The following is a 23705-nucleotide window of genomic DNA, read 5'->3' on the forward strand; positions in this document are numbered from 1 at the left end:
GTGTGTGCGTGTGTGTTTAACGCGGTTATTGAAACTAAGCACTGACGAAAGGAAATCAGAATGAAGTGTATCATTTTAAGCTGATTTGACTATAACTATTGATCAAGTATCAAGTCAAAAAAAAAAGAAAAAAAAAGAAACAAGGCATGTATATTTGATATACATAAGAAGAGAGATGTATAGAAAGTGTTTACCCCACAATTCAAACTAGAGTAATACAATCTGTATATTTCTATTGCCGCTAATTCTGTTTGTTGCTAATAAATCAGACTTGACAGCTTATTTAAAAAGCCATTACAAAATACAGTATTTACTCTGAATAGTGCTATATGTCTTTTTCTTTTTATTCTACTCTTTCCCCACCGATAGTGCCTATAGAGACATAAATAAACAATTTAAAGAAAAAAAAAGTGTTTACCTTGATGAACAAATTCCAAAGTAGACATGATTGTTTTCATATCATGCTCCATGATTTCTGCCCAATTTTTGACATCACCTAATTCCTACTTTTTTGTGAATAGGATATAGTAGAAATGGAACATACTTTAAGTGACATGTTAAAGTTGTCTACAAGTGTCAGCCATTGCTGCGTCTGACTTGCATATCGTGTTGTTTGATTGGCTAGTTTTCTTGACTGTTGCTCTAGTTCTTTTTGCTTTGAAAAGATCTCATTCACCCTTTTGTTGATGAATATAAATAATAGAACTATGTAATTGCTTACCCTTCATTAACATATTCTGTCAGTGAATCAGTCAGTTCATTAACAGACTGAATCGCGTTCTTTTTTAGTTGTTCTAATTCAAACAGAGAGATTAGCTCTTGAAAGATAAGATCAAGACTTGCCATTGTGTCTCTTTGTTTCTGCCTGTTTCTCGTTATGTGCTTTTAATAGACTAGAAAGTGAGTCTGACATGTTAATACTGGCTTTTATTGATATGGTATGCTAAAAGAAAAAAAAAAAGAAAAAGAACAAAAAAGACCGCTTTTAGTTTTGTGGTTTATCATCATCTTGGTGATGTGTACGTTGCTTGTATACCATTTCAAACAGCTTAAGAGAAGTTGATTGAAGTTGATCGATCTTGTGCTTCAAATCCTCAGGCTTAATGTCTGTATCGCCTGCTTGTGCTTTGACTGCTTCGGCCTTTAAAGACTCAATTTGTTGCTTCAATTTGTCTGCTTCTGTCTTGTCAATCTGATCTTTAAAGTCTTCCATGGCCTTTTCTGTCTCAGACATGACAGATTCAGCACGATTAGCCATTTCAATGGTGTCGCGACGAAGACGATCCATTTCAGCATTCTTTTCTGCTTCTTGCACCATGTTTTCAATTTCGTCTTTGCTTAAGCCCGAGGAAGCAGCAATCGTAACTAATAAGAAATATAAGTAAACGTATGCAATTATGATGATGACTTACTTGATTGATCTCGGTTAGTTGCCTTGTCTTTGGCATGAACATTGACAATACCATCTGCATCAATATCAAATTCAACTTCAATCTGAGGTACTCCCTTAGGTGCGGGAGGAATTCCCGTCAGATTGAAGTCGCCTAGAAGTTTGTTATCACGCACAAGTTCACGTTCACCTTGGAATACACGCACAGAGACTTGGGTTTGACCATCTGCTGCTGTTGAAAAGACCTGTGATTTCTTGGTAGGAATCGTTGTATTGCGGTTGATCAGACGAGTAAAGACACCACCCAATGTTTCAATACCTAACGAAAGAGGCGTGACATCAAGCAACAAGATATCTGTCACACTGCCAGCCAAGACACCACCTTGAATAGCAGCGCCTAGAGCAACCGCTTCATCAGGATTGACTGATTTAGAGGGTTCTTTGCCAAACACTTTTCGAACTGTCTCGACTACTTTAGGCATACGTGTCATGCCGCCTACCAAGATCACTTCATGAATATCTTTTGTAGCCATACCAGCATCCTTGACTGCTTTTTCGCAAGGTACAATGGTTCTATCTACCAGGTCTTGAACTAAAGACTCGTATTTTGAGCGAGTGAGTTTGGTATGAATGTGCTTGGGACCAGTGGCATCTGCTGTGATATAAGGCAAGTTAATCTCTGTCTGAACCGTTGAGGACAATTCAATCTTGGCCTTTTCACAGGCTTCTCGAATACGCTGGATAGCCATACGATCATGTGATATATCCAGGCCGCCCGACTCTTTTTTGAACTCTTCTACAACATAGCGCACCAACTTGGAATCAAAATCCTCTCCACCCAGTGCTGTATCGCCATTAGTTGACTTGACTTCAAACACACCATGTTGAATTTCAAGAATGGAGATATCAAACGTGCCACCGCCTAAATCATATACACTAATGGTCTTGTCTCCTGCTTTATCAAGACCATAAGCCAAAGCAGCTGCTGTAGGCTCATTGATGACACGTAGAACTTCTAAACCAGCAATGGTACCTGCATCTTTCGTGGCTTGACGTTGAGAATCATTGAAATAAGCAGGGACTGTAATTACAGCATGCTTTGCTTTTTTTCCCAAGTAGCCTTCAGCCGTTTCTTTCATTTTGCCCAACACAAAAGCACTGATTTGAGCAGGCGAGTATTTTTTACCCGTGGCTTCAATCCAAGCGTCTTGGTTTGTATGTGAGATGATTTTATAAGATACACTTTTAAGGTCTTTTTGAACAGCAGGATCGTTGAATTTACGACCAATCAGACGTTTTGTAGCGTAAATTGTATTCTCCGGATTAACGATAGCCTATCCAATCGATTTCAACTTAGAGCTTGACAAGTTAAACTTACCTGACGTTTGGCTGTTTGACCCACTAAAAGCTCGCCGTCTTTTGTGAAGGCAACTACAGAAGGTGTCGTACGTGATCCTTCTGCATTTTCTATCACTTTAGGTACTTTTCCTTCCATCACAGCCACGCATGAATTCGTAGTGCCCAAATCAATGCCGATAACCGGACCCGTAATTTTAGTGGAATAGGATTGTGTCATGGCGCCCATCTAATGTATAAGTAAGCTGGTGTTATGATACTTTCAGGCTTACGTTGGATCGAACCGTGCTGGACAACAAACGCAAGTTAAGTCTTTTTGATAAACGATACATGTTGAGAAAAGAAAAGAAAAGAAAATAGAAAAACCTAGAAAGAAAAAATAAAATACGTTATCCCCAGTTAAAACGATTTGCATGATTCTTCCTTTTTTGGTTATGACTTGCACAGTTGTGATGAAAGAAAATCAGCTTTTCTTTTATTTATTTGTATACTTGAATGATATTGACAGGCAGCCACTTTTTCATCCCATAAATATTTTCTACAGACAAACTGTTTTGTTTTTATTGCTATTATAAATGTCTAAAGAATGATATGAATAGAATGTATATTAATGAAACTAGATTACAACAGTATAAGGAAATTGAAAATGATACAACTAAATAATGAATTATGTGCGTATGTTTACAAAAAGATGAATTGTTTAGGCTTTTTCATTGACAGCCACTTCTTCATCTCTCTCTTGAGGTTGAGAAACACCATATCGAACATCTCTACAGAAAAGAGTAAGAATAAACCCAATAGCAGCAGCAGCAATAGGCAAAAGAAACACGGTATGAATAGCCTCAGAATAAGCATGAACAACATAAGGCTTGACATCCACAGGCAGGTTTTTGATAAACAAATAATTCTTGAGTGCACCATATTCATTGGCTACGGCCAATACATCAGTAGGAAGCTTGACAAATTGACTCTTGAGAAGTGCTTGATACATGGTCTGATAAATCACAATACCAATAGAGGAAGCAAGCATCATGAAAAAGTTGTTGGAACTGGTGGCAACGGCAATATCTCTTCTTTCAACAGAGGATTGGACACTCAAGATACAGTTTTGTTGAGAGATACCAAAGGCAAACCCACTAAAGGCCAAATAGCCAGCTTGCTGACCCCAATTGCTGCCTTCATTCACAGTGTAGAATAAACCATAGCCAAGCAAGTTACAGGCAGAACCAAGTATTAAATAGAATTTAGTGCGAGGGAATTTGCGAAGTAGGAAACCACAGCCTACAGAACCAGCAATAAGACAGACCATGAAGGGAATAAGACGTAAACCAGACGAGGTACTGTCTGCAGCAAACACAGCTTGGTAATAAATGGGACCAAAATACAATGTACCAATAAAAGTAAGACCGAGAGTCATCATGTAGCCATAGATAACAGTACAGGCAGGGTTCAGGATCACTCTAGCAGGTAAAAGTGGTTCTTTAGCAACCCAGCCTTCACAAATAATAAGAGCAATAAAAGAAACACCAGCAGCGACAAAAGGACCAATAGAATGAGCACTTGACCATCTACACACAGAAAGAAAAAGATGAGTAATGAGAAACAAGAAAAAAAAAACTTCTTACCCATATGATGAGCCCCAATTAAGAGCCAAAAGCAAACAAACAATAAAACCAATAGAAAACAAAGTGCCTAGCCAGTCAATACGCTTTAACTTGTCAATAAAAGAAGATTCAGCAGAGGATTGAGTTTCATTCAAATAGAAAAAGATAACAATAAAGGCAACAGCAGCAAGAATAACGTTTAACCAGAAATCCCAATGCCAACTGACATGGTCCACAAAACCACCACCTAATAAACATGAGTTATAAAAAAAATTGACTTGTATTTGCTTACCAATTAAAGGACCAGCGACGTTAGCAATACCGTAAACAACAGACAACATGGATTGGAATCGAGGACGAAGAGGAATAGGTGATACTTCGGACACAATGATATAAGTCATGGACATTACACCACCACCACCGAAGCCTTGAATAGTACGACCAGCAATCAACATGCTGATGTTAGTTGACAAAGCATTGATTAAAGACCCAGCAAAGAAGAAGAAGATACCAAACAAATAAACAGATTTTCTGTAAAGAGAGATTAGTTCACGGAATTTTTTCTTTTTACCAACTGATTTTTTTTTTTTTTACAAACCTTCCAAAAATATCAGAAAACTATAGAAAATACGTGTGAATAAACATAAATAACATAAATGATGTTTCTTACCTTGCCAGATAATGGTTGGAATGCATTAATAGCTACAAGATAAGCAGTAGCAATCCAAGTTTGAGATGAAAGACCATTAAGTTCAGTAGCAATGGCACTCATAGCAGGAGCAACCACAGTTGAATTCAAAGACATCATGAACATAGCAATCACAATACCAATCATGACAATTGTAAATCGCACAAGTTCTTTTGTTGATGCAAAGTTCTTTTGTTCATTTACTTTCTTGTCATCTAACATAGTGACTTGATTATCTCGAGACTCCAAAGTAGAAGAACTTCTGAATGTTTCTGTCACTGATTCTGCAGTATTTGATTCTACTATTTTATTTGCGCCTGTCATGATAATAGGGAAAAGGTTGAGCAAAATAAAAATAAAAAACGGACGATGAAATCACAGATCAATTTATATTACAAAACATGGTTACACTTGTCTCTGATTTATACATTCGGATCCACTTTTTCCTTAATATGATCAGTGGGGATATCGGGACTACAGTTACACCGGTTATTTGGTTCAGCCTTGGTCGAGGATGGATCATCATGGCAAAGATGGATGCAAAAGAAGAGCAAGAGCCAAAAGAAATGATAAACAAATAAGCAGATAGAGCCCGAATGTACTGTTTACTGTTGTAATGAACTTAACTAGACCGTGTGAGTGTGTTTGTGCTTAGGCTGATTGATTTTTCCGGCCCTTTTTCCTTCTTTTTTTGGTTATTCAATGCCTGATCTACGGTATTTCGATTTTCGATAAAAATTTTTTATAGGCCAATGAAATTATTTGATTTCTCTAGGTTTTCAACTTCAGATTGAGATAGTTCATAACAAGATTGTTTATCTGTAATCGCCTTAGTCATTCACTGAAAGAACAAAAGCCATTGTTTGATATGGTGATAAAAGAGAAATATGAATAATTCTTAGGGCTGTTCTTTCCTTTCTGGGCAGAATGCGAAATTAACCTTGTATTCTTGACAGCAGTAATATTGCGCTGCCACAGTGTATGACATTATTTGTGAACAAGCACACTGTGATACTTTGACATGAAATAAGCCCCATAAAGAATTAGTAAGGCATTTGGCATAGATACAAAAGGCTTTGTATCAATCAATTGCAACTGCTAGCAAATCTCCTTGAGTTTTTACCGTATGTTGTATGCCTTGATGTAATGCAAATTGCTTTTTTTTTGCTCTTTAGGATCCATAGAAATAGAGTAATACTAGTGAAATCTGTAGATCATAAGTGATATAAGAATGACGCTTGTTTACGTATCCAGTTTTTTGGAGATAGTATAATGATGGCATTCTTTTCAGCTTGTAGCTTAAACAAGTAACAGAAACCATATTATTTATGCGTATTATATCTTAATAATACTTTCTCAAAGTCTATGTCAACATCTCCAATTGCATTGAAGACGTTTTATCTACCTGGAGCAACGCAAAATGGCTTGTACGCATACTTGACTTTTTCAAGGACAAACTTGAGGTCTTTTATCAAACTCATTTTTCTGTCTTTATTATATCTCCAAGAGAAGTTATCGATTCTTTAGCCATACGTTTTGATTATATCTCCAGTTGTAACTTTGTTTTAATTTATCAAATGCATACAAATGGCTTGTTTGTAATAAAAAAGAAAAGAACATTGTAGAATGAATTGTTAGACATCGACATATTTTGAGGCTTGTAACGAATAATTCAGGATCAATGTGCTTACCCACTTTTTGAAATGGTAAATGATGATTCATTGACCATTGCTCAATGTTCATAAAAAGAAAGCATTTGAATCTGAAGTTAAATCATTTCCTCGGTAAAGTAAACTCAGTTTCCTTTAAATGAATAAACGCAATGTAGATCAAGAGTAGTACAAAAAGATAGGCAGTTAGTCATGCATTATTGATTCAGAAACCCAATTAATAAAATAGGATAAATCTGCAGTTGTGTTGTCAATTGAGAATGGTACATACATGCTGATTTTGATGGCTTATTGCTATCAGAAAGGAGATGTGACTGTGCTTAGTATAGCTTTCTCCCTTGTATCTCAAGAGACTATAGTGAAGAATGTAAGCTTCTTTCTGGTTCTTGGAAACATAATGACTGCCAAGGAATGCTGAATTATTCTGGTTAATCAAATAAAGAGAAAGCAACCTATTTCTTTGAAATAACATTTTTAAAGAGTTCATTGAAAAATCCGATCGACTGTAACATTTAGTCGAAATCATAAAATGGTACCTTAAAATTTAATAAGAAAAATCCTTCTTCTTTTCTTCTTCTTTCTTCTTATTATGACACTCAAGTATTCTAAACCACTCAATAAAACAACACTCTATAACGCATACAAAGCAACAAGCCAACGTTTATTCTTGTTTGATTACGATGTAAGTTGCAATCGAAACAAGAAAAATTGACCATTCTCTAAAGGGTACGTTGACACCCATCGTAAGTAATCCAGAAGATGCTCAACCTACATCTACTTTGTTGCATTACCTTGTCGCGCTTTGTAAAGATCCTTCCAACACAGTCTGGATTATTTCAGGAAGAGATCAAACTTTTTTGGAAGCACATCTTGGAAACATACCTCGTCTAGGTCTAAGTGCAGAACATGGCTCATTTATGAAAAAGGCTGGTGTGAATGACTGGACAGACATGCTCAAGGAAGCAGACATGTCTTGGAAGCAAGTGGCACTCAATATCTTTGAGACATACACAGCTTGCAATCCTGGTACAGTGATTGAAAAGAAGAAATCGTCTATTACTTGGCATTATCGTAATGCAAAAGACACAGAAGAAGCGTAAGTAAGCAGTTTGTTAGACTATTAGCTTATCGTGTGTATTTTTAGTACAAGACAATCACAATCATGTTATCAGGAATTGATAAAGATTCCTGGTGTAGATATTTTAGTAGGCAAGATGAATTTGGAAGTGCGATCCTTACTGGTCAATAAGGGTCAAGTGGTGAAACGTATTAAACAAAAGCACCAAACTGATTTTGTTATGTGTGCTGGTGATGACCAGACTGATGAAGACATGTTTAATGTTCTTCAAGATGAAAAAACAGCGTTTTGTGTGTCTGTGGGTCCTCTTTCAAAGACAACATTAGCAAAATACAGTGTAGAACAGAGTGAAGATATTGTGAACATCATTGGTCAATTAGTCAACCACAGTACTTTATAACATGCTATTTTCGGAATAATAATAGATTAAACCTTAGAGTGCAAATGATATATATATATATAAATATGTTTATTATACAGAGATTCGTCGTCTTTTTCTTAATCGTTTCGTTAAGCAACTACCTAATTTGGTCCAGACACCTGAAGTACCACCTGGAACATCATTGTATGACCACCATTGAGCCTGCCAGATATTACCTTGATAGGTTACTTTACTTGCTGACACATAACTAGTGCTAGATGACCAAGCAGGTACACCGGAACAACTATCTGTAGGTATAGTGGTAGCTGCATTTGTGCTGGTATTGCCTGTGATAGTTGTTATACTTGTTTTGGTAACAGTAGAAGTCAGTGTTGTCTTGGTAGTAAGGGTAGCAGTTATTGTTCCTGAGCTAGTCTTGGAAGAGGAAGAACTTGTTGTTGTACTAGTCTTGGAAGAAGAAGTTGTTGTTGTACTAGTTTGAGAAGAAGAGGATATAGAACTAGTTGTTGAGGAAGCACTGATTGTAACAGTGCGAGTAGAAGATGGAGGAGTATTGCCTGTATCTCCTGCGCCTCCTTTACAACTACTTACTATCGATGGAAGTGAGCAAAAAGAGAATAATAGAAAGAATACTGCTTACCTGGAGACCAATCACTGTTAACATCAGCAGAAGGAGCGTTTGAAGCATACCATTTAGCCTACGTAAAGAAAAAGAGTCAATGGATATGTTTATAAGCTAAGTTTTACTTACAGTCCACATATATCTAAATCAACATATCAGAAAGAGATTGAGTTATCTATTCTATGAATAAAGTATATATGAATATATTTACCCACTACAGAAAAGACATGTTAAAGAACCATTAAGAGCCAATAAGCTACTTACTTGTATGAAACTGTATCGCCTGCACTATAACCTTTACCAGAAGCCCAAGCAGGAGCAGTACATAATGGATAGTCAAAGCCACCATCGCATCGTTTACCAGACTGAAGTGCATTCTTCACAGCAGCATCGATACGTCCATTTTTGTACGCTTGAGAAGCATCTATAAGAAAAGAAAAGAAAAAAGGGAATGGATAAGCCAACCAAGTCCATCCTATGCCTTATGCTTTACCCCACAACATCACACCGCCAAAGCTAGGAAATCGATCTCGAGTTTTTCTTGCAATATCAATCAATGTATCTGCAGGTACATAACCTCCACCGGCAGCTGATGTACTTGCAGGCGCACCGATCAGGACCTTAACATTCGGGTTAGGGGAGATGGTACGGGCCCAAATATCCCAAATACCAAAATTCCATTGGTTAGGTGAATTGAAATTTTGAAGACCACAAGGATTATTGTCTAACTTGTGAATGCATTGTTTTGGCATAAAATGACTTACAGAATTGAACATAGACAGCATCAAAGGGATAATTGTTTAATGTGAGTTGCAGATTAGCATCAGGATATACACATTGAGGAGCAGCAGTAACATAGTATTTCTTATCAGAAGCACTGAAATAGGAATCGAGTTTCTTGAGAAAAGTGACATAGTCTAATCAAATGGATTAGTGCTTATGTAATTGACTCGACAACTTACGATTAGGCCCGCCTCCTTCAATATCAAGATCAACCCTATATAAAAAAAAAGCTGTCAATTCATGTACACGGACAACACAATCTTACCCGTCTAAAACAGCATCACCAAAAGGACGAGTATTAGAATTACCACCAAAAAAGAGATTCCATAATGTATCTGCAAATGCAGAAGCTTGAGCATCGGATTGAAATCCAACACCACCTGTAGCACCACCCAGGGATAAAGTGATCAGTTTGCCTTTGCTTTGACAGTATTTGATATCAGGAGAAATGTTTTGACAATTGGCCAGGTTAGAACCAGGGAATGTAGCATTATCAGCGCTATTACAGTACTAATACATCCAGTGTTAGACACAACCTCTATTTGAATTATACTTTACATTGGCAAGGTTAATTTGTGGTTCACCACCCACACCGAAAAAAGTTGTCAAAAAAGCAATAGGAAGCACATCAACAGCATCATCTTCACAATAAAACCGAAGAGGTTGTTGCCACCCGGAGGGGTCATTTCCATTAGCAGCTCCGTAAGAGTTCTGACCCCAATCTATAAGAAATGATGATGAGTGTCTTTTATAAAAAAAAATGAAATCGGCTTACAATCTACTAAATTGTCATTGCATTGATTCTACAAGAAAAAAAAATATAAGTTAAAGTTCAACAACAGACAAATGCTTACATCGAAAGCACTGGAGAAGGCTATCAAAGTAGAAAAGGCAAAATATAAAATGACCTTGAGCATAAAGAACAAAACAAAGGAAAAAAAGACAAGATATGTGTTCTTTTATACTAAGAATAAACTTCCTATACTATACTAAAGAAGAGTAAAGTCATAGTTTCTTTGTTTATTAAGGCAGTCATTGTAAATGAGTCTAGGATCTTTATATGAACACAAAAAATTAGATAATAGGTCTATTTACTACCAAGCACTTCTCTCGCAATTTTACAACTGGCTCGAACTTTCTCTAGATCAGGTTCCTCAAGTCCAGAATGTTTACCATGAACAACAGTCTCGAGCATAAAGAAATTACAACCTTGAGCAAGTGTACGTAACTCAAGAATCTTGCCAAACACATTTGCGATGGCTTGTGCACCACCCTTATGTAATTGTAAGAGTAAATTGGCAAAAAGGACTTCTAGGAAAATACGACCGTTACGTTTCACGGTCATGAAGTTGATACTCTTGAGTACAGCTAACGTAAGCGCATTTTCTGCTATCAAAGACCCGTAAAATTTGGCCATGTTGGAGAGTTTGCTAATACGTATGTTTTTGGTTTCTAGACCTTGTGTGGTATGACTTCTTTCAAGACCGCCTACTTCGCTTTCACCGCATTCTCGGAGAAAATCCCATAAGCAGTACTGAAAGGTGACCTTGAATGAATGGTCCATTTCACATAATTTCTTGCTGACCAGCATGTAGTAAGGGTTAAATGTTTTTTCCTATAGAATTAAATAAGCAACAGGGCTCTTAAACTATGTACCACAAATAAATAGTTTCTTACATTTCCTGTGCATTGTAGCATCACACGGCAAATTTCACGCTGTTGTACTTCACTTAGGCCTAGTTTCATGAGCTTTTCAAATGCATCCAAATAATCCTAACAAAAATTTAGCGTCTGTAGAATACATTTTATGTAATCATACCTCGGAACTCATGATGGTCACGAAAATAGTTCTACGGATATCTGTATTCATGCCTTGTTTTCTTGCAAGTTTTAATAATGTTTCTTGAAGGGATTGATCTTTTTTTAAATCTTCAGGCATCTTGCTAAACTTGCTCTCTGTACCAACCAAATTGTCTTTCCAAGAAGCACCCACAAGCCACCATTTACCCTTAGTATCTATGTTGTGGATATCATCTAAACTCACACGCAATGCTTCTGTACTACGAACAGCACGCTTCTTGGATAATCCATTCAGGAACTTCTTCATTTTAGAAACCATTTCCCTGTCACCGTGACCATTGGCAGTTTGGCCATGCTTGATCTTGTTGTTCTTGACGTTGGCAATAGTTTCAAGCATGAATTTATGACGTGTACTACAAACATGAGTTATCAATGGACCTTATCAAATATTCTATATTGTTTTGCTTACGAGATGGTACTAGGGTCACGTTTTGCTGTCTCTTTTTGAATATCATCAATAATGTGTTTTAAAGAAGCTGGATCATCACTTCTTAATTCAGGACCAGCAGCTATTGTTCTCTTAGTCATTGTTATGGAAGAACAAAATACTTACTTCGAATAATCCTTAACAAGAGTTCGACGTTGTTTTCGTCTAATTCATCGATAAGCATACGAACAATGTCATACACAAGAACACAAGACAAGACTTGGAAATTATATAGTTCAAGGATCAAGGTCAACAAATTTTTGGATTCTTTGGAACCTTCTGGCCCTTCTTCAGTATTGTTGTCATCACGCTTGATTGCTTGTTTACATTTCTTGTATTCTTTTTCAAACATTTCAATACATGTCTGAACAAAATGGGCAGCTATTGAATTATATTGAGCACAAAAACCAAAAATGATGTCTATATTTACCGAATTCAATACCAATCAGCTTGTAAAGACTGGCAACAATAGTAGCATAGGTTATCACAAATGAGTCCAATAAATTGGATTTTTGTGCAATGGATGTTAAAATCAATTCAGATATAGTGGATGTCACATCTACACATACACAAGTCAACTAAACTATGTTTGAATAAACTATCTTACCATGACGAGAATAAGTGCCATAACACTTTTCAATCTCTAACAGAATGCTTTCCATGTTACTTTCACTCAATCTATTCAATTGGCCTTGGAGTTGCTTTTGAAGTTTAATTTGCATTTCTGATTTACTGGAGGCCGTTTTTCTTAAATGGGGAGGTACATATTTGGAAACTATATTAGCCTTGGGTTGTTCAACAGCCTTGACTTCTTCCTTTTCCTCCTCCTCCTCCTCCTCCTCTTCTTCTTCTTCTTCTTCGCTTTCATCATCATTATCAGATGCATCATCTTCAATCTCTTCTGACATATCTTGCATATCCTCGTCTTCATCGCTATCGATGTCTTCATTTTCTTCTCCGTTATCATTATCTAAATCTTGTTCATCACTCTCAAAATCAGCAAAGAGATCATCCATTGTCTATAACAAATATTACTTAGTCTCTCTCTTTATAAGGCAAATCTACTATACCTTCTCAGCATTTGCTTGCATAGATTGTTGCTTTTTCTTTTCGGCCTGTTGCTGTCTCTTTTTTCTCAGATATTCTTGATCATCATCCTCTTGTTCTGTTTTATCAAGGTCACCCAGTACATCCAAAAGCCCATCTTCCTCAAAATCTTTGCCAAGCTTCTTGCTCTTCTTTTTATCAAGTCCCAATCTCTTTTCCCAATAAGCAATATCACGATCATCTTCTGCGAAATCATCGTCTTGCACAGAATTCTTATTCTCAACTAAATTGTCAGATTGCAATATTTTGTACAAACCAGGATTTGCTTTAGATAAACGATCCATGGCTTTACCGGTATCTTTGGTAGACTTTTTGGTCTCTTTAGGAGCCTTTGTACCTTGTGTAAACTTGGCTTGTTCTTTATTTTCTTCTGTTTTTTGACGTTTGTTGTTGTTGTTGTTGTTGTTGTTGTGATTCAACACTGGTTGTTGTTCAAATGGTCTTTTCTTTTGGTGGCGTTCAGCATTACGCTTTCCTTTCTCTGCTCTCTTTTGTTTTCGTTGTTCTTTACGGTTGGTGGCCTTGACGACAAACTTCTTACTAAATTTACGGTCGTCTTTCTCTATTGAAAAGAAAAGGATCAGTACCAATAAAAAAAAAAGAACTAGTTTGTACCTTGCTCGTTCAGCTCTTCTTGCATAGCACGAGGAAGTGTGGATCCATAAGCAGGACCTTTGTTCTTGCTAAAGTTTTTTTTATGCGAGTACTTTTTTTGGTTCTGCATTTAGTTCTAAAGGTATCTTACAAAAAGAAGAATATGTCAAACATTTGATATTTTTTTGTCTTTGAACCTACTCAGTGACTGCTGAAATCGAATGTCTTTAATGCTACTGGTTTAAAGAGCGAGGCTATTCCTCCAATAAAATGAGCTCATCAACGTATGTAAGCTTTTATTTTAGCTGTGTTATATTATATAATAGCCTAACTTACAAGTAAGCGGGTATAGCTCAGCTGGGAGAGCGTTAGACTGAAGATCTAAAGGTCAGGTGTTCGATCCACTTTAGCCGCAATACTTTTTGCTTTTTTCTAGTTTGATGTTTATTTCTTTCATGACCCAACGATTTGTCTACTTGAGAATAAGCCAAACAGTCTTCTTTTTTAGATTAAGTATCGATATAGTATTCCTCGACAAGGCATTTTTTTTCTCAGAGTGAATTAAGTAATGATCTAATACTGTTAAAACAAAACCGAGTTGTATAAAGTTATATACTTTTATTCTAATAAAAGTTAATACAATGTTAACAGAAGCCATTGACGCCTCAAAGTCTAGCTTATATCATGGATACCTGCTAACTTGTGTAAGTTTAGAATAGATATAATATAAAACGTTCTATACAGTACCCCCTTAGTACCATAACTGCTGTCATTATAACGATCTAGTTACAGTTTTCAGTATATGTCTAACATAAAATATATGTTTCTCTGTATTGAACTACGTTTCATCACAATTTGGCACTACTTGTCTGAACATAGTATACAAGAAGTAAGCATGTAAAAGTAATGCTTATAACATTATTAAATAAAGTAAATTTTCAGGACATTTCAACGAAGTCTCTATTTCTAAACAACTAACTTTAATAGGATCTAATCAAGGAACAGACGGACAAACAAGCTTTTTTTTTCTTTAAGTATGTGTTATACTCTTTCTCTTGACAAGTCTATGGATTCATCACGAGTAGGAAGAGCATCGTATTCCCCATAGATTTCTTGCTCAATAGCAGCATGGCCTTGGTTTCGAATAGATTCGTTGTAAGATTTACCAGGTGTATTTTTTATCACAATTTGATAATACTAAATATCAATACAGTTATATTTTTTATCAATCATAATACTTAATATACTTTCCCAAAATCCAGTACATGCAATCATAGAGAAAATAGCTGTAATATAGGGCACTATTTACATAAAAAGCATGAGCTAACATCCATAATCTTTGAGAATACTTGCGCCAGTAAGGATAGTAACGGTTCTTGACAGGAATAAAGACAAAGACCAGCGCATAAGCAGTAAATCCTAAAAATGCATAGACACAGACTGAAGGAAACTCGTTAATATCATTGAAATAGTTACAGTAGACGTACCTAAAGGCGCAACAATAGGTCTCTTGTTATTGGGTTCTCTTTTTCTCAAAATAAGAACAGCCATTGCCATCAAAAAATAAAAGACCTACGATAGAATGTTATTATTATCGTCTTTAAGATAACTTACATAAACAGGATACGCAGCAAATGCAACAATAAACTGGTACACGGCGCCTGGTGGAGGGCCCACAATAAAAAAGATAGAGAGTACATATTGTAATAAATAGGCATTGACTGGACTACCGACCTTTGGATTGACTTTGCCAAAGATGTGGCCATAAGGTAAAAGCCCCTGCCTTGCTACTTCCATAATAATTCTAAAACTTACGTTTGAGTATCTATAGATACATCTTGAGGCAGATACCTTCCACCTGAGAAATTCAGTGCAGCACCACAACCAAAAGCACTAAGACCAATAAATACAGGTAATACAGTCGATGCAAAATTCTCGCCCAAGGAACGAGAAAAACTATAGACTCATGAGTCATTTTCTCTCTTGATTTAGTTCTTTCCATACAATGCTGCAGCAACAATAAATTCAGAGCTCTTCATGGTGTCTAATGGTAACACGACCAAGTATGCCATATTAGTAAGGATGTAAAGCGTAGCAGTGCATAGAACTGCAGCAGCTGAAGCTTTAGGTAAATTTTTGATAGGATCCTTTTTTAGAAAAGAAATGTAAACATGTTCATTTCTAGTACTTGTCTGTTACCTTGACTTCGTCTAAAATGTAATTAAGATTATGCCATCCACTATAACTATTCATAACCTAAGAAACAAGAGCATCAACAAACGTAAGTTCTCACAAGTATGTTACTTGCATAGTACAAAGCAGACGCATAAGGGCCAATGGTAGTTGATGTACCATAAAACGATAGATTTAAGCCAGCATCTACATCAGAAGGTATAATCTTTAACAAGACAAACAGACCAATAGAAGCAATTAATGTCAGTATAGAAAGTTTGATAACTGTCAAAAATCCCATCATCTTCATTGTTGTTTTTGTAGAATAGATGTTAACCATCGTCAAGATAGTTGCACATAGTACTACACAAGCCATTAGCCCATTGTATTAGTATTATTCTTACTTACACGCCCATCCTCTTTCTGCCCAATTTGACTTATATGTTGAGCCAAACAAAGCATAATTAATATAGCCTCCAAATACAATCCCTAAAATAAACCTGTTCATTTTCGTATATCTAGAAATTGTTTTATACCTTGTGAAGCAACACCACTGGATCGATTCATAAGACTCCAGTATGTAAATAAATAGGCCAATAGATATTTGGGCTTTCTATAACAATATTCTAGATAGCCTACTTCGCCTCCGCTTTTAAATAGTGGATAAGTATAGCCCCTTTATACTTTATCTGTTTAAATTATACCTACGAGGAAGCTTTTCATAAATGATGAGTACGCTTGCTCATACATCAATTGATGACATACCATTGTGCCTAGTTCCATAAATGTATATGTACCAGACAATGCTACCAAAGCGCCAATAAACCATATAATAAGGTTCATTCCTCCAGATCCCACAAGCTGAAGAGTTAAAGCAGGACCTACGAATATACCTGCCCCAATAATATAGCTCACATTGACCATAGCACCTTGTATCCAGCCTATTTTTCTTTCCAAGCGCTGATCTAATAAGAATAACATCAGCTATGCATATACTCCAGTATTCATTAGACCTCCAACAGCAAGTGGCTCCATATGCTCAATCTGCTCAACAAAATCATCATGTCTTAACATTGGTTCTAGTTGTTCGTTATCGGGATCAGGCATTTTTAAAGTTTAAAAGAAGGAGGAAAACAAAGGCTAATTATGGTTGCATTTACGTGACGAGTTTTACAGCAATTAATCACAAGATAACCAGAGGTCTGGTAAACAAAAGCCCTTTTTTGAAGCTAGAAGCTTTTTATTTGTTATTCATTAGATCCTTCTATAGTGTCTGTGTTCCCTTGCTGGTTAGTTACAGGGCAACCATGTGTTGAACGTTGTCCAGTGACAGGACATACACTCTCCTTTGACATCGAAATAGGACATGCGTTGGCTGAAGAAGCCTTTTGGCCAGTAACAGGGCAAACCATAGGCGTATCATTATCATTGTCTTCTACTTGAGGTGCTTTATAAACAACACTCTCTTCGGATTTGGGCAATTTGAGCTCTTCAAAATAGTAGGATACATGTTCGTCTATATTTTCTTGTATCCACGATGTTTGCTTTCTTAGCCATGTCTTGTAGTCTACTGATTGTCTCCATTTAGCATTTAGTTTGGCTTCCAAACTTAAGATCTCCATTGGAGTTTTGTTCATCGATTTTTTTACTGCTTTAAAGACAACATGGAGTAGAACAGGAGGCAATGTTTTCCAGTGGGACAAAATGTTTTTACTCCATGTATTGCCTAGTTGGCTAAGACGCTCTTTGAGATCCTCTAATGACTCAGCAGCCTAAAGTAGAGACTGGTCAGTAATATAGTCTGTTTATTCTATCTCGTCTTACCCCAAAAACTGTCTCTATTGATTTCTCCCAGACAGAAAATCGATCAGGACCTGCATACGAATGATACATGGCCAACGCAAGCTGAATAGCTGCATTCGTATCCGGTGCAGGACACAAAGCCATTTTTTTAGCTGTATCAATTGCATCGCTCAACTTGGCTTCAGGTATAAACACATCTACAAGGCCTAATCGCAATAATTCAGGACCTCGAAGCTTAGCATATTCAGGTACAGCTAATGCAAGATATAATTCAAATCCAGCAGGTAATGACTGCTTAGTGCGTGCTCGAGCCATAGCAAATAACAGTAATGGTGGGATAGGTGCATGTGACACAGTCAACTGGAAATTGAGGAGAGCATGTTCTGTAATGACACGCATATATCGAAAGTTCAATGGGATATAGACAGCATTCAGGGGAATCTGTCCATTCGAGTATGTCACTGTCAGCTTAGGATCTGCATTAAGAGATGATTCAACAAAGCGATAATAAGTCTTTGCTAGTCTGTAAAGCGATGTTTCCCTTAGCTCAGAGCCAGACACAAGAGCCGATGTTTCTTCATAGGCTAAACCTTTGCTGGTCATTTTGGTATCAATTGTCCCAATAGGCTGATCCATAGAGATTGGTAAGCTTTTATCGGCGACTGTAGTTGTGATAAATAATGATGTCACTTGGGGATGACTGATGCCATCTTCCAGACTTGCGTCGAGTTCATGTAAACGATCTATGGTGAACACGTTTTGACTCTTTGGAGAAGAAATGGTCATGATTTGAGCTCCTGTTCCTTTTGGCTTTTCGGACATGATGAATGAACTCCCATTTAACTGATCTACAGGTCCCACTGTACTCAAAGATATGTCAGTCTTATTCTTTCTCTCCTCCATTTACCTTTTACTTTGTTTTGCCATAAATTAGCAAATGGACAAGCAGGTTTATTCTCTTCCTCTTGACTTGTCTTCCAAGCAAAATAGGCAGCCAAATCCACCTTTTCGATTTGTCTAATACAACAATCGTCAGCCTATTATAGATCGTCTAAATCCAACTTACGAATGATAATAAAATGCTTTTGCTTTCATGAACTCTTTGTCTAAACGCTCTTTATTCCACAATCCCTTAGATTGCTCCTCTAACCAATGATGAATGATGTTAGGTAACCCACTGGTATATGCTATATCATTCTCATAGTCATAATCCTCGAGTCGTTTGAATGATGCTTCTCTCTCCTTCCTATTCTTTTCCGCTTCATATTCCAGATATCCCTCCAATTCAAAATTTTGATAAAACCTACCATTAATGAGCATAAATTTCGTGTTGCTTTCTCTATATTTACTTTGAAAAATAAAAGTGTTTTGCCTTCAGAAGTTTATCTTGACTCGATTCTGTTTGAGGTACTTGACTCAAAATACTCGAGAGACCACTTTGAAATAACTTATCTGAGCTCCAAGGATAAGTATTGAATGCCTCATAGACTTGCACAGTTGTTTCCATTGTATGGGAAAAAATATAGAAAAAAAAAGAAGAGGGGTATAATGTCAAACTGAAATTGTTTGAATCTCAATTTAGGGTAATACAATGTCGTAAGGAGGATTGTACCTATTGTCTGCTGCTTTATTTCCGAAGCAACAATTGTATCCCTAATTTCGGAAATTACTATGCTTTATAATTCAACAGCATTACTTCTTTCAGCCCTTTTTTCTTTCTTCAATGAAGAACACTCTGATCTTATTTTTATTGGCATTTTGTGTCACTCTAGCATTAGCCAAACAAACACAGCAAGAACTTGAAGAAGCCGAACTAAAAGCATCTCAGGAAGAAGATGAACGTGTCAAAGCTGCAGGTGCTCTTCTTGTTGGATCGAGCGGGATTTTAGTGCCAGATGCTTCAGCAGATAAGCCCATGATCCTTGATAATAAAAAAGATCAACCACTTTGTAAACCAGATACCACCTTGTCCTCTTCAAGACCACTGAAGGTGATGGATGGCTTTGAACTGACTGTGCTTGTTAATAGTATCCCTAATCCTCACAAAATCATGATTGATAAAGCCAATCATGTATTAGTAATTTCGCCTGGTAATGGTGTTTATTCAGTGCGTATGGATGACTGTAGTAATGCTAGCGTTGAAAAAATCCTGGACAGCCAAACAATGGATCAACCTATAGGTCAAAGTATGGCTATATTTGGTGGACATCTTTATGTAACCACCACAAATTCGATATACCAGTTTCCTTATAGTGATGGCCAGCATTCCTCATTGTTGGAAGGTCGCTTGGTGATGACCAATATCCAGAGTGACGCTATTGATGTTGCCGTAGATCCTTTTGGCCATGCCTTTGTATCTCGCTCTGTGGGTGAAATTCATGACAAATTGGACGCTTTTCATGGTATCATTAAAAAGTTTAATTTAAAGCTTATTCCTCAGCACGGATTTGATTACGAAAGGCATGGTGAAATGCATGCTTATGGTACAAATACATACGGTAGTATGGGATTTGATACACAGGCTAGATTATGGGGCTTGAACGGCTTGTCTTCTTCTGAAATCACTCGCGATGATATTAGTGTTAGTCACAGTAAAGTATATACAGATACATGTGCATGTTTTTAACGTTTCAATAGATCTTGCTGCCAATGGTCTTGCCGAAGAACTTAACTTGTATGAATTTTCCAAGATGAACTACGGTTTTCCTTATTGTATGACTGAATATAACTTGGCTGAAGTCTCTGCAAGTGCAGCCAAAGGGTTGGGCGGACAATGGGCACATCCTATCTTCATGAATGATTCCGTATCCTTGGACGATTATTGTCAACAAGAAGTCAACAACAAACCACCTTCTGTTCCTTTGGCACCCAATTCCTTGGCCGTCAGTGTTCATTTCTATTTAGGCACATTTTGTAGTATGGGCGACTCAACCACAATGGGTACATCCGTTGGGTTACCTTGTAATTGGACAGATACACCTATCTTGGCCAATCATGGTATTGATGGTCAGCCTGCAGGTCATAATGTGGTGCGTTTGCCATTTGATGATTTAGGACACAAACCTCGTTGGGATAAAGAACCTGAAGTTATTTTGGAACAAGCTGAACCCTGTAACGATAATGAGTGTCTCTCTCCTAATGGTCTGGCTGTGGATAAATATGGTCGATTGTTTGTGACGAGTGACAAGACAAATGAAATACTTGTTGTCAGTCGTATTTATAGTGAAAGGGCTATTCATATGTTGACAGACAAATACGAAGAAGAAGCTGAGAGGATCGGTTGAAAAAGAAGAGGAGCCGTCGTCTAAACAAAGCAAAGATGAAAAAGAAGAAGAAAAAGAAGAGGAATAATGTTTCTTATTATTATACTAATAAATCAATTGGACTGTGTACTTGTGGAAAGGGGTATATACTTATTTAAAAGATTGGTCTATAGCCCAGTTTTCTACGGCTATAAACCTTGTATCCAAAGAAGCCTACCACACTTAGCACACCACCAACAATAATGACAATAGTAAGTGTAACAACAACAGACCAAACAAATGGAAGTCCAAATAAGCCTCGTCGAATAGGCAACAGTACTCTGTCTATTTCAATCACTCCACCTCCAGAAGACACTCGACCTAATCCAACGACACGGGCACGATCATTGTCACCACCATTCTTAACTTCAGCAAATAGTTCGCCCTTTTCGTTTTCGCGGATAGCAACTTTGTCATCTTCCGACAATAATGTAGCATACTCACTTCTTCGGTCTTGCTTATTGTTTTGTTGAACTATCCACCGATTTTGCCAAGCTGTAGGAATAATATGCAATTTAACAATGCGTTCCAACTGATATTGATCTTTCAACAATTCCTCCACATTCAAATGCGAAAATGCTTTATCAGAAGGTGCCAATACTACCATGTTGTCTTGATCAATAGTGTCTAGTAAATTCGCTTTTTCCAACAGTTGCATCATCACTTTAGACTCAATGCCAACCAGTAAGTTTTGATTTGTGATATTAATGTGTGGAGGAATCTGGACCTCAGATATTTTATGGACAACACCATTGGACACAAGTAAGTTGGGATGTGAAAGCACAGCTGGACGTTCACGGGCATCAGGTCGACCTACAATTACAGTTTTATCATCTTGTTGACTGATTCGAAGCGTGGCATTGGCAAGTGTATTGATTTCATGTACTCGTTTTTTCATATCTTCATAATACAACAGGGATTTGACAGCGTGGTACCGAAGCACAGCTTTGAGTTGAGGTTTAGCAGTGGAATGTACAAGGTATTTTGCAACAAGACCTAGGTTTTGGAAAGCTTCATTTGTAGGCACAAATAGTGTCAAACCATGCGTACTCTTAATTTCCTCAATGACTTCAGATACATAGAGTGTGGCAATAAAAGTAGACAAATCAAGGTCCAATACAAGTTTTTCAAAAATATCTCCAGGAAGCTCAAGAGGGTCTGAAATCTGGTAAATCAGGTTACCTTGGATATTAACTGTAGTTTGTTAGTTTTTGTTTTGTTTAATATGCCATGTTGCTTACTGCTTTCTCCTATCGCTCTTGCGTGATCAAAATAAATCGAGGTTGAATGACTATCGACAGAAACAGGTAATTTTTGACGCATCCCATCCAATTCGGGTGACTTGAATTCAGATTGCAATAACAAAGCATCTTCTAGACTCTCTTGGGGCCAAGCATCTCGAATAATATGGTATCGCAGCCAAGGCTCAGAAAATGTAGACTGATTGACTGTGTTTAACGGGGGCACCAAGAACGTAAACTTATGCTTTGTTGTATTTAAGTAATGATCTGTAAGATGATAGGTATCCATCAAATTCACCATATGTGTTGCGTTGGAGCCATATAAATACTTTTTGGTGTCAAATTGAATGCTGGGAGGGCGAAAGCTGTCTTCAATCAAGTGAATAACACCATTGGCTGCTATGATATCTGCTTGCTTGATGGGTATATCATTTACTGCCATGGATTTTTTATCTGAGGTAATGACCAACGAATCTCCCGAGAGTGATTTATCTGTGCTATGGGTTAATCGTTTGAAATTGTAGAAAAGGAACTTACAAGTCGTTTTTCCAGAATTAAACTCATCCAAAAAAATAGCTTTATCAATGATGGTATATTGAAAATAGAGTGATAAATCAACTTTTCCATGTTCTGAAGTAAGATAAGATGATTCAATACTATTGAACTTGTCCAGAGGGTCTGTTTTTGTTGTAAGGAATACAGTAAATGGTTTCTTTTGGTCTAACAAGTGGAGTATATCTGTTGATTTCAAAAGCTTATGAACTATCTGATTACTTTCTTTTGTGATCGCATTGCCTAAATTCCTTCATGTTAGACTCGATATACAATGTATGACTCCTTTACCTAACAAACTGGGTGGCTCCAAAACTCTATCGACGACTTGTATATATGTCTCATTATTGACTTGAATATCACTGGAGATAATCTTGGCTTGGTTGACAAACACTTGCTTACCATCTATGGTAAATTTAATGCGTTGACCTGCACCACTATTGTTATCGGGCACTAAATAACCTGGGCGGACTAACATTGTCTCTCTTAATTGACCTTGATAAAAGACATTTGCTTTTATGCCTTTCTTGATAATATGATAGAGCAAAGTAGAGCGGTCAATATCAATGCTTGTCTGCTTGAATGCATCATTATCAGGTGCAAAAAAAGTACCAGACTCTAATTTCTTGACGTAGTCAACAAGTTGGTTTTTTTCCAAGTGTGTTAGGAGTGTTTCAAATTTCTTATCTTCTGACAAAAAATCAATGATCGTTTTTGATGCTGTGATACAATGCAGTAATAGAACGAATAAAAGAACTTTTATCATTGGTATGAAAATAAAAAGAAAAAGAGAGAGATAAAGAAGTAAGAATAAGCATAGCGTCATTTATTGCTGAGACTGTGTTTTTTTAATATGCAGCAAGTGACACTATTTCCCGAAAATATTAGCACACTTGTCTTTATTTAGGCTGACGTGTGTATAGTAGTTTACTACAGGTTTATTCTATTACAATTAAGAGAAAAAAGAGTTTGAATGGCTAATCTAAAGCCTGATTTTTTCTCAAGAAGTATCTCTTGCTTCCAAAAACCATCTTCAAGTTTGAAATTACTATCATTTCATATTGTACAAGAGAG

General features: G+C 36.8%; 10 protein-coding genes and 1 non-coding gene across 11 annotated transcripts; 3 read left to right on the top strand and 8 right to left on the bottom strand.

Annotated features, from left to right (window-relative positions):
* Positions 1-132: 132 nt before the first annotated feature.
* Positions 133-1019, bottom strand: B0P05DRAFT_541090 (biogenesis of lysosome-related organelles complex 1 subunit 1; the record flags this gene model as incomplete). The annotated part of the gene is made up of 5 exons (XM_051578139.1): positions 844-1019; positions 722-794; positions 545-677; positions 419-503; positions 133-372 (listed from the first exon to the last, which is right to left on the bottom strand). Coding segments are annotated over exons 1-5 (385 nt in total), but the record flags the coding sequence as incomplete, so codon positions are not given.
* Positions 946-3144, bottom strand: B0P05DRAFT_541093 (hsp7-like protein). The gene is made up of 3 exons (XM_051578140.1): positions 2769-3144; positions 1413-2724; positions 946-1365 (listed from the first exon to the last, which is right to left on the bottom strand). Exons 1-3 carry the CDS (start codon positions 2973-2975, stop codon positions 986-988), a joined length of 1899 nt encoding a protein of 632 aa, XP_051434993.1. The 5' UTR covers positions 2976-3144; the 3' UTR covers positions 946-985.
* Positions 3145-3184: 40 nt separating this feature from the next.
* On the bottom strand, positions 3185-5371 carry B0P05DRAFT_541095 (major facilitator superfamily-domain-containing protein). The gene is made up of 5 exons (XM_051578141.1): positions 5021-5371; positions 4949-4968; positions 4643-4881; positions 4372-4597; positions 3185-4314 (listed from the first exon to the last, which is right to left on the bottom strand). The coding sequence occupies exons 1-5, from the start codon at positions 5360-5362 to the stop codon at positions 3447-3449; spliced, it is 1695 nt and encodes a 564-aa protein (XP_051434994.1). The 5' UTR covers positions 5363-5371; the 3' UTR covers positions 3185-3446.
* A 1818-nt stretch (positions 5372-7189) lies between these two features.
* B0P05DRAFT_541099 (trehalose-phosphatase) lies at positions 7190-8269 on the top strand. The gene is made up of 3 exons (XM_051578142.1): positions 7190-7390; positions 7434-7804; positions 7853-8269. Exons 1-3 carry the CDS (start codon positions 7298-7300, stop codon positions 8184-8186), a joined length of 798 nt encoding a protein of 265 aa, XP_051434995.1. The 5' UTR covers positions 7190-7297; the 3' UTR covers positions 8187-8269.
* On the bottom strand, positions 8034-10527 carry B0P05DRAFT_86209 (glycoside hydrolase family 18 protein). Its single transcript, XM_051583881.1, has 12 exons — positions 10428-10527; positions 10349-10376; positions 10132-10295; positions 9839-10083; positions 9753-9787; positions 9555-9707; positions 9284-9514; positions 9055-9214; positions 9002-9004; positions 8920-8932; positions 8809-8866; positions 8034-8758 (listed from the first exon to the last, which is right to left on the bottom strand). The coding sequence occupies exons 1-12, from the start codon at positions 10488-10490 to the stop codon at positions 8259-8261; spliced, it is 1653 nt and encodes a 550-aa protein (XP_051434996.1). The 5' UTR covers positions 10491-10527; the 3' UTR covers positions 8034-8258.
* A 45-nt stretch (positions 10528-10572) lies between these two features.
* B0P05DRAFT_509880 (uncharacterized protein) lies at positions 10573-13703 on the bottom strand. Its single transcript, XM_051575596.1, has 9 exons — positions 13583-13703; positions 12931-13529; positions 12468-12879; positions 12291-12419; positions 11987-12241; positions 11843-11942; positions 11393-11786; positions 11251-11346; positions 10573-11188 (listed from the first exon to the last, which is right to left on the bottom strand). Exons 1-9 carry the CDS (start codon positions 13689-13691, stop codon positions 10661-10663), a joined length of 2622 nt encoding a protein of 873 aa, XP_051434997.1. The 5' UTR covers positions 13692-13703; the 3' UTR covers positions 10573-10660.
* A 200-nt stretch (positions 13704-13903) lies between these two features.
* B0P05DRAFT_t48 lies at positions 13904-13976 on the top strand. The gene has a single exon. It is a non-coding gene; the product is annotated as a tRNA-Phe (tRNA).
* A 332-nt stretch (positions 13977-14308) lies between these two features.
* Positions 14309-16920, bottom strand: B0P05DRAFT_541111 (amino acid/polyamine transporter I). The gene is made up of 13 exons (XM_051578143.1): positions 16499-16920; positions 16438-16448; positions 16270-16382; positions 16142-16222; positions 15870-16096; positions 15761-15817; positions 15566-15708; positions 15413-15517; positions 15176-15365; positions 15049-15133; positions 14915-15001; positions 14813-14862; positions 14309-14758 (listed from the first exon to the last, which is right to left on the bottom strand). Exons 1-13 carry the CDS (start codon positions 16712-16714, stop codon positions 14603-14605), a joined length of 1521 nt encoding a protein of 506 aa, XP_051434998.1. The 5' UTR covers positions 16715-16920; the 3' UTR covers positions 14309-14602.
* A 60-nt stretch (positions 16921-16980) lies between these two features.
* Positions 16981-19081, bottom strand: B0P05DRAFT_603841 (uncharacterized protein; the record flags this gene model as incomplete). The annotated part of the gene is made up of 6 exons (XM_051583304.1): positions 18886-19081; positions 18603-18839; positions 18444-18553; positions 17558-18396; positions 17074-17505; positions 16981-17019 (listed from the first exon to the last, which is right to left on the bottom strand). Exons 1-6 carry the CDS (start codon positions 19041-19043, stop codon positions 16981-16983), a joined length of 1815 nt encoding a protein of 604 aa, XP_051434999.1. The 5' UTR covers positions 19044-19081.
* A 178-nt stretch (positions 19082-19259) lies between these two features.
* On the top strand, positions 19260-20820 carry B0P05DRAFT_469985 (uncharacterized protein; the record flags this gene model as incomplete). Its single annotated transcript, XM_051574529.1, has 2 exons — positions 19260-20115; positions 20174-20820. 2 exons carry the CDS (start codon positions 19260-19262, stop codon positions 20818-20820), a joined length of 1503 nt encoding a protein of 500 aa, XP_051435000.1.
* A 66-nt stretch (positions 20821-20886) lies between these two features.
* Positions 20887-23428, bottom strand: B0P05DRAFT_86421 (FAS1 domain-containing protein). Its single transcript, XM_051583882.1, has 4 exons — positions 22923-23428; positions 22617-22874; positions 22080-22571; positions 20887-22032 (listed from the first exon to the last, which is right to left on the bottom strand). Exons 1-4 carry the CDS (start codon positions 23395-23397, stop codon positions 20954-20956), a joined length of 2304 nt encoding a protein of 767 aa, XP_051435001.1. The 5' UTR covers positions 23398-23428; the 3' UTR covers positions 20887-20953.
* Positions 23429-23705: the final 277 nt, after the last annotated feature.

Source organism: Gilbertella persicaria (genome assembly GCF_025201335.1).
Source record: "Gilbertella persicaria strain CBS 190.32 chromosome Unknown B0P05scaffold_19, whole genome shotgun sequence".
In the NCBI taxonomy this organism is placed as follows: domain Eukaryota; kingdom Fungi; phylum Mucoromycota; class Mucoromycetes; order Mucorales; family Choanephoraceae; genus Gilbertella; species Gilbertella persicaria.